The sequence below is a fragment of the Juglans microcarpa x Juglans regia genome, chromosome 6D, assembly GCF_004785595.1.
Source record: "Juglans microcarpa x Juglans regia isolate MS1-56 chromosome 6D, Jm3101_v1.0, whole genome shotgun sequence".
NCBI classification, from domain to species: domain Eukaryota; kingdom Viridiplantae; phylum Streptophyta; class Magnoliopsida; order Fagales; family Juglandaceae; genus Juglans; species Juglans microcarpa x Juglans regia.
This window is the reverse complement of record NC_054604.1, coordinates 28,266,529-28,275,631: the sequence shown is the minus strand read 5'-3', so window position 1 is coordinate 28,275,631 and position 9,103 is coordinate 28,266,529. Positions and strand designations below refer to the sequence as shown.

Below are 9,103 nucleotides of genomic sequence, written 5' to 3'. Positions count from 1 at the left end.
GTCCTCAAACAATAAGGTAATTGAAGAAAAAATTCTTTCAATTTGGTAGCCCCGAGGCCACTATGCACTCTTGAGGTTTTCAAACCTAGCAACTTGGGTAATTCAATGATTGATTCAATTGCTCACTTTGACAACCTCCATTGGTAAACTGTTCCAAACCTAAAATGGTTTAAGCATTAGAAGTAGTTACCTTAGTCCTTTTACCTCCACATTTTCCACAACTAATCTCAAATTGAATGAAAGATGTTTGGCCACATCTTATAAAAGATAGTTTATAAATTGACGTGAATTGATATGACATGTGATAATGCATATCACTTTTTGTTATAAAGTAGATTTTACGTATTATATAAAATTACGTCACGCCAATTTATAAATTTTTTATAAGATTTCTTTATAAATTTAGTACTTCTCAAACAAAATATGACATTAATGGCTTAGCCACGACCAAAGTTGGCTAGAGTGCCTGCCGGCTGCCACCACCCTTTGCTTACTCCTTTAGATAATGCATGGTTTCTTAACTTTTATCAGTCACTTTGATTAACTTTTCCCATCTGAGTGATAACAATTTTCTTTGGGCTCTAGTCAGTGTCCAATTCCGTGGACCAAATACCAAACCAAAACTGTGGGCCTCTGAGGTTCTGTAGATTTAACATTGTTTTGGGCCTGATACTATAAATATAAGGCCCACAAATAAATAATTGCAGTAATAATTTGTGAAACCAGTCCCCAATTCCTTTTGATCGTGTAGGTTGTATCTCTCTCTCGAAAACTCCGTCTCTGCCGTTCACAAGAAGACTCCGGCGAGCAAGTTTGGGCCCGATTCGAATATGTAAGTTCAATTTGATTCTCTGTTGGGGATTGCTGGCATTCAAGGTTTATAGCACATGGTGTTAGATTTTTTCCTTTTTTTTTTTTTGTTCAGAGCTATTTCTAATCTGGGTCTTGCTGAATTTTATTTATTTGTGATCAATGCGAGGAATTTTCATTATGTATGATTTATTAAGTTCCCGAGATTCTGGGATTTTATGCTTTATTACTGCTTTATGATTATATGGGTTTCTTCAACCCGTTTCTTGGATTTACTTCAAAGTGCAATTTAGTTCTGGAGGTTGATATTGTGGTGTAAATGTTGCGGTTGATGAGTTAAGACTGCTGGCTATATCTCAAACGAAATTTCTTTATCATACGGATGATACTACATTTTTAGAGTGGTTGAATTTGTTGTGCAGTGATAAAAGATCTATCTGGTTGCATGTCTAATGAACTTCCATGTTTTTAATGTAAGAAACCGATGGCTGGCTGTGGAAATATTATTCATATACTTTCTCCTTTTACTTGAGGATATTCTACAAATCTATTGAAAAGCCTAGAGTCAGTTTTGGTCTTCTTGTTGTTGTTGTTGTCTAGAATTGAAGTGATGCTTGATGATGGCGAATTAAAATATTATTCAGTACTTTCTCCTTTCAATTACTTATTTTCTACAACTACTACTAAGGTGGCGTTCTTCAATTGGGTGGTTGCTGGAAAGTATTGACCACGGATAACCTTAGAAAACGTGGTTTGTATATAGCTGATTGGTGTGTCATGTACAAGAAGGATGGTGAATCTGTAAATCATCTCTTTCTACATTGTGAGGTGACAAAGTCTTTGTGGAATGAGGTTTTTGGTCGGACATGTTTATATTGGGTGATGCCTAAGGAAGTTGTGGATCTTCTTGCATGTTGGCATGGTTTTGAGGAAAGGAAATGTGTAGCTGCCAAATGGAGAATGATTCCTTTGTGTTTAATGCGGTGTCTTTGGTTGAAAAGGAATGGGAGGTGTTTTGAAGACAGAGCATTCTTTTGAAGATCTTTGGAATTTTTTCTTTTCTACTTTGTGTTTGTGGGCTAAGATCCTTTGCAAGGAATGATGATAATGTACTGAATCTGTTTTAGTTTCCCTGCTTTCTAGAGTGTAGTAGGTATTTCCTTTGTATGCTTCTTGTGTACTTGGGTTTTGCCTATTCTTGGTAATAAAATTTCTTGTTAATTATATATATAAAAAAATTCTACAAATATATGGAAAAGTCGAGAGTCAGTTAGATTCTTGTTGTTTTCTAGAGTTAAAAGTGATGCTTGATAATGCCCAATTGGCCCACAATTTTCAGTGTTGATGCCAACAGATTTTGCTTTGAGGACCGACGGTATTTTAGAAGAAAAGTACACTTCACACTCTCAAACTATAAGAATTATGTAATTTTTGCCCAAACTACTAAAAAATAACACATTGTATCCTTCAACAATCAAAAACTACACATTGCACTCTCTTTTAATTCTGGTTGTTAATAAAGATAAAAAATAGGCGAAATGCCACAATCTTAATGCTCGGGTCTTAATTGCAAAGTGTAGCTATTCCTGATTTCAAAATAACTCTGCATTGCCAAGAACTTGAGGCTACTAAGTTTCTTAAATTTCTTCTGCTTCTCTTGGTAGATTGAAAAGAGGACTAGATAAGAGAAATCCATTTGAACATAATTTAAAGCAGCTTGGTATTCCGTTTTCCACATTTTTTGAATTACCCATAATTGTTTTGGTTGTATTATCTTTATGGTGAAGTTGATAATTTTGACATCCGAGGGAAAATAAACATTTTATGATAAATCTTCTGTTATTTAATTCATATTCATATTTTAAGTTCTTTATCTTTTATGTGACAGATACATATTCTAGAGATTTGGGGAGGTCTTTGAAGTAAAACGCATCATGGATTCATCACAGGGTGCTGCAACAGCAGTGACTGGTGGTGGTGGTGGCAATGGGCTGATCTCTCAGGCCAATGATACAGCAGCAGTAAATGCCTTGGACGATCCAAAGCAAAACTTGAACCAGGTCATCAACTCTATCCAGAAAACTTTGGGCCTCCTTCACCAGCTCTACCTTACTGTCTCTTCCTTCAATGCTGCCTCTCAGCTTCCTCTTCTCCAACGCCTGTACCACTCTGCAGTCCTTTCTGTGATCCGTTCTTTTAGTTGTTACTTGGTTTATCAAGAAATTGATTGCTGCGGGTTTATTCTGCAGCAATTCTCTTGTTATGGAGCTCGACAACATGGTTAAAATAACTGAGAAGTGCAACATCCAGGTTCCTATGGAAGTTCTTAAGTGAGTCTATTCCCATGATTGCCTCTTCTCCATCTGAAATTGTTCTTTATGATGGAATTTAGGCTTTTCCTTATTTTCTGATCCCCGATACTGTACTTCTGCTGTTACTTATCGAAAGACATTATACTTCTGCTGTTAGTTTGATAGATGATGGAAAGAATCCAGACGAATTCACAAGGGATGTCATAAACAGCTGTATTTCCAAAAATCAGATCACGAAAGGCAAAACTGATGCGTTTAAGGTCGCCTTGATATCCTCTGATATGACAGATTTGCATAGTTACTTATTTCCATTTCAATGTTTCAAGTAAGGTTGAGGTTGAGGTGTTGGTTTTTGTGCCTGTGTGTGGTTTTATTTTTTTCAGGGTTTACGCAGACATCTTTTGGAAGAACTTGAACAAGCATTTCCTGATAAAGTTGAATCATACAGAGAAATACGTGCTGCCTCTGCTGCTGTAAGTTATATTGCATTGGCCCACTAATTTCTCAGAATGCTTGTCTCTACGGATTTTCCTCGATTGGACATACCCGTTCTTCAATTGTTTTTTTCTTCCAATCCTCCTCCCCCTAATTTTCTTTCCGCCATGCTTGTAGATCAGGCCACTCTATTTGGGAAGGGTACCTCTTTAGTTATCAATCTTTTGTTGGTATTATCTTCTGTTGTCACATTGAATGTGAAGCACTGGCACACCTTCCTTAAAAAATAATGGACTGGCTTCTTATTTCCTTCACTCATGAGGGGTGGTTAGTTATTGGTGGTAATGACTTCAAGGAGTTCATGAATGAAATAAGACACTAAGGCAACTCAACAAATTATCGAAAAAGAAAAATGAAATGATAGGAGCATCTATGTGCATAATCTCGGATGGAGATTGGTAACCGAATGCTTGGCATGAGAAATTTTAACACCCTATTTTTGACTTAATTATTTATTCACGTTATTAGTCGGTGGTTAAAAGGCATATTCCTTAAGGTATATTCTGAAACTGTTTTTATTTATCTTGTAGTGTTGTGTATTCTTACCATCTAATGCTAAGAGTTCTTTACATTTCATGCAGGAATTGAAGAAGCTTGCACAAGCACAAAGCATGTTACCAAATGGAGATATGAAGGTCAAATCCGAGCTTTAGGTGCCCATGTCAGTATTATCTTTTGTTATTATTAGTGTCCATCTCATGGCAAGTCTTTGATCTTGTGATTGTTGAAAAAAGCCAAATGGATGCATGGATACTGCAACAGTTTTTTTTTTTTTTTTTTTTTTTAACTTTCTTGTCAGTACTTGCTGATCTTAAATTTGGGAATGCGATAACTTCAATTTTTTTTACTCACATAACATGTACTTGGGTTTTATAGATTTATTTGTTTGGTTTGGAAATCAACACTTCTCTACCCACGTAACTTGAACACATATGCACGCTTGCGTCATGTTATCTTATGATTCTTTTCTGGTGAAAAGATGCAATCGAAGAGTTGAGACTGAAGTAAAACCAAACTCATTGGATAAATTATACTTTTGGAAATAGCTTGATCAGTGGAACAAAAATGGAAAAAGGGTTACAGGATATGCATGCAATACATGATATCTGAGCTTTTTAGTCGGTGTTTGGTGATTTTGTTAGGAGAAAAAAAAAAATCAATGGCGAAAAACATGGCCATAAGTAGTAAATTTTTGGTGCATTGTGAGGGAATCCTAATTTGGTGGATAGATGTATGATCTTCCCTGAATCCATGCAAATGGCTACATCTATTTGAAATAAAACCATCTAGAGTTTAGAGGAGAGATCTGACTTTGTTATAGCCCTACTAAATATTATGAAGTTCTTGAAGGCTTTGAACTTCTTCGTTGTCGATTAGATGAGTCCTCCCATAGATTATTATATGATTTGGGAGTTCATACCTATGCATTCACAACACGTGCATGGAAGCACACCTGCCGATGGAAGTTTCTTCCTACTGCTACAATTCCTTTCATCTTACCTTTCAATCATGGGTTGACTTTCTCTTCTTGTTTTCAAAACCTTTCCTATTCGCTTTGGACTTTATTTTCCTCAGAGATTCTACCTGGACGGAAGGTAGAGAAGCTACACTTATAGGACTGAAAACTTCAAACTTCTAAGATCCTGGATTTAGTCATTCTTACCATTATCAAATTTTAGTGCTGGACACTTTTTGTCTGGAGTGTTAAATTCTTATATTTGAATAGACGTGTTTCATTTTGATGCAATGGCTGACCAAAGGATTCCATTACACTCTAGGAATATACTTTCATACATATGTTTGGAAATTGAAGTGGTAGGGCAATTCATTAAGACCATAACTCCCACCACTGTGAATTCCCACCTGACTCATCCGGTAAACAACTGCACTCTAAACTGTGCCGATCTCCTGGTGATGCTTGGGAACCATCTATGGGTTGTGCGATGTTCTGAATGCCAGTTTCTTCCACAGTGCACTCAGCATGTCTGCAGTTAACATCGCCCAGAAGCATGTTGGTTTTCTGGTCGGCAGTTTCTGATAGAATTCTGGGAGTTTCTTTTGATTCAAACATAGGATCTCTTCCTATCTCGTTCCCATGCCCCTTACCCAGCTGTTTTTTCAGTTTCTGCAACTTTTGTAAACCTCAAAACAAACTTAATCAGCGACTTCTTTAGTTAACTAGTTATTTTCTGAAGACTCGTTTAGTCAACTAGGGATATAAATGATACCTGGAGTAGGAGTTCCCGGTTCTCTCTTTGTAGTGACTCGAAGTTGGAAGCTAGACTATCATAACTGGCTTTTAATATGCAGCAGTTTCGCTCGACCTGCTTAGTCTTCAATCTAGCCCTCCGGTTCTGGAACCATATACCAACCTGGCGAGGTCGCAGTCCAAGCTCGTTAGCTAGCTGGTGTTTTATCTGAGCCTCTGGTCTTGACTCTGCCTCGAACATAACTTCCAGCGACTTGATTTGTTGTTCATTAAATCTTCTCATGTTCTTGTTCGTCCTCATGCTTGTCAGTGTGTTTCCAGATTCAAGTTTTGTTGCTGTTTCGGAAAGATTTCAGACTTTGGAAGAGAGAGAGAGAGAGAGAGAGAGAGAGGTGAAGAAGTGTCAGTGTGGGCCTGATGCTGGTCTTTGCTAGGAGAATTATCTCCAAGCACTCGAGTAATATCCTAGTGAGGTAGAAAGTGATGTAGCAATGATCAGTGCGTATTTTATGACTCTTTATCAATGATTTTATTGTTCGGGCGATGTGGTACACCTTAAATTATCTTATAAATCTATTAAAATATGATTAAATTTAGGATGAAGAACATCATATCTCTTCAGAGCAAGGACACCTTGCTTCACATGCCTCCTAGTAATTATTATACTCAAACTGGAAAATTAACCTGAAATGCTATTTTTTTACGTGGGAATATTACAACAAGAGCTCTCACTTGGGGTCTTAATTCTGAAGATATCAGACAGACAGACAGACATACAAATCTAAACTGGACGCAACGCAACGGCAAATACATTATACATTGCATTTGACAGGCATCATCAGCAAGTGTCAGTGCATAAAATAAACCATCCTTGTCCTCTTCGGCTCCTGCAACGTTTCATTGCCTCCCACGTTGCTCTAAAGTAACTTTCGAAAATCAGGACAAAGTCATCCACAGGCTGCTGTCCCTACCTAACCAATGTCATTGCACCACCAGGCTCTTATGTCCGCCCATGGGTCCACCGGCCCACGTGGTTTTATCTCCAAATTGTAACAAATGTTTAACTTTCTCTGTCATAACGTGGCACGTTAGCTTCAAAAGATGCTCTCTTGAGAGAAAGTATTACAGTTATAATTTTTTTTTTTTATAAAAATAAATTTATATATTAACGTGATTTTATGTAATTTATTAGACTAATTTTATAATAAAAATAATATTATAATTTAACGTATTATATCTAACTATTTTAATTTATAAAATATTTTTATAATTAAACATTTATCTTTCACAGAATATTACTTTGCTTTGGATCCTTTTCTGATAAGAAATATAGTCTGCTCAACAAAAACTTAAAGAAGATTGGTTTAATATTTACAATAAACCAATTTTTTGGATTATAAATTAATGCAAGTTTAATCAAGTGTCTATACATTTTTTATTATTTTTATTATAAGATGCTTGATTCGTAACAATTTATTTTTTCTACTTATATTATGACAAATCACTAGCAACAACAGTTAAGAGATGATGACCCGTACTGATTTCTTCTAACCTGTATATCACGAAAGGTACTGATGATATGAACACCTTCCGGCCTTCCAAACTACAGCCCACTTCCAATTACACTTTGGGCCTTAGGAACAGCCCTACTAAGGATCTCTATAATAGCTATGGCAGATCATAGGCAGCATCCTTTGGGCCTTAATTATAAGCCCATAGGCTCTGGTCCAAACTTATACCCGAGTGCATGTGTTAGCGTAATTTGTTGGTACTCTGGTTTATATATATATATATATATATATATTTTAATTCTATATTGGGCTAAGCTTAATTAATATATATATATATATATATATATATATATATATATATATTGCTGGATTCCAAATAGGTTCAAATTTCTGGTACAAACAAATTTAAAGCTGACCGGTTGTTAGCTTTAATTAAAATAATGGTAATTTAAGCTTTTTAAAATATTCGTCACATTGGCAGTAAAAACAGTTTCCAACACCTGCCCGCTCACGGTGTTCCATTATATTTTAAATTTGGAAACGAAGTTCAATGTGTCGTGGTATGTATATATGTTTTGAGTTTTTGTATTATTTTCCCAACATCAAGAAAAACACCCACCAAAGCTTTTGGTTCTATTTTCTACGATGTCTAGTTTGCAAAGAATCTTCTTAATTTTCTCAATCAAGGCCTACTTTTGTTTTGTTTTGTTTTTTTTGGTTTTTTGGGTTTGGTGGCCAACATGCTGTACACAAAAGGTCCGTTGCCTGTTTCACTTTTCAACAACTCTTGCACATACATTTCTTAATGGTTATTTGCATGAGAAATTTGGGCGGGATTTATTGATGACGATTTGCACTCTTTTCAAGGAAGTAGACTTGGGCATTTTAGTTTCACATTTCGCTGTGACAAACAAAGATTCACAAGTTACCTTATCGTGGTTTGATCCAAATATGGCCAAAGGTCAATGAAGGTCATATACATGGGACCCATGAATTGATTGGCCGATCAACGGTGTAAATGGGGGCTGTGACAGAAATTAGACAAAGTTAATTTATAGGTATTTTGAAAAAGGTGATATAAATGAGTGTTCAAGAATTCATAAATTTAGCGGAAAGCGGAGACAATGCCGTTAAATTTATGGTGGGAATTGGGCAAGAACAAAAATCTAGGTAAAGTTTGGTGTATGAATATATGGGGTTAGGAACTTAGGTCAATCACCATGAAATTAGGGCGCTTTGTTAAAGAGAAATCAAATCATAAATGCTTTCATATTTTTCATAACTTTTGGGTCAAAGAGGTGACTTGAGGTCAATGGGGGCACATATATATGCGTGCGGGTACTTTAAACCTCGATCGTGGCTTGCATATATGCCTAGCTAGTTAGTTCCATTGCTTTACTGGTTAATTATATATATTATTTATAGGTCTGGTTACATGAAAGTTCAAACATTCATGAAGATCAACAGTCTTCGACTCTATAAGTTTGGCAGCTTCTAATCACATGGAGGTCATGATATCATGTTTCATCAGTTATGTATGTTGGTACTTCTCACATGTAATCACTAGTACTTATAATCAGAAATCAATACTAAGGTCGATGATGCTATTAGTAGTATTAGGATATTCTGTGCTCGATCAAGCACTGCCCAATTTTAAAAGAACTAGCTAGCTCTGCATTCACACAAGATCACTAATTAGATCTAAGTTTGAGCACGCCACGATCGATTTAGTGATGATAATATTCTTAATTGGTTGGAGCAGAGAG

The 9,103-nt window shown here is 36.1% G+C and overlaps 2 protein-coding genes across 3 annotated transcripts; one reads left to right on the top strand and one right to left on the bottom strand.

Annotated features, from left to right (window-relative positions):
- The first annotated feature begins 696 nt into the window (after positions 1-696).
- Positions 697-4,468, top strand: LOC121235733 (mediator of RNA polymerase II transcription subunit 10b-like). Its single transcript, XM_041132114.1, has 6 exons — positions 697-832; positions 2,699-2,971; positions 3,060-3,140; positions 3,280-3,382; positions 3,506-3,595; positions 4,199-4,468. The coding sequence occupies exons 2-6, from the start codon at positions 2,745-2,747 to the stop codon at positions 4,268-4,270; spliced, it is 573 nt and encodes a 190-aa protein (XP_040988048.1). The 5' UTR covers positions 697-832; positions 2,699-2,744; the 3' UTR covers positions 4,271-4,468.
- Positions 4,469-5,368: 900 nt separating this feature from the next.
- Positions 5,369-6,380, bottom strand: LOC121235732 (homeobox-leucine zipper protein ATHB-7-like). 2 transcript variants are annotated; one of them, XM_041132113.1, is made up of 2 exons: positions 5,846-6,380; positions 5,369-5,742 (listed from the first exon to the last, which is right to left on the bottom strand). In XM_041132113.1, the coding sequence occupies exons 1-2, from the start codon at positions 6,125-6,127 to the stop codon at positions 5,446-5,448; spliced, it is 579 nt and encodes a 192-aa protein (XP_040988047.1). In that variant the 5' UTR covers positions 6,128-6,380; the 3' UTR covers positions 5,369-5,445. The 2 variants fall into 2 exon arrangements, with proteins under 2 accessions (XP_040988047.1, XP_040988046.1); XM_041132112.1 differs by having other exon boundaries at positions 5,369-5,748; positions 5,846-6,359.
- Positions 6,381-9,103: the final 2,723 nt, after the last annotated feature.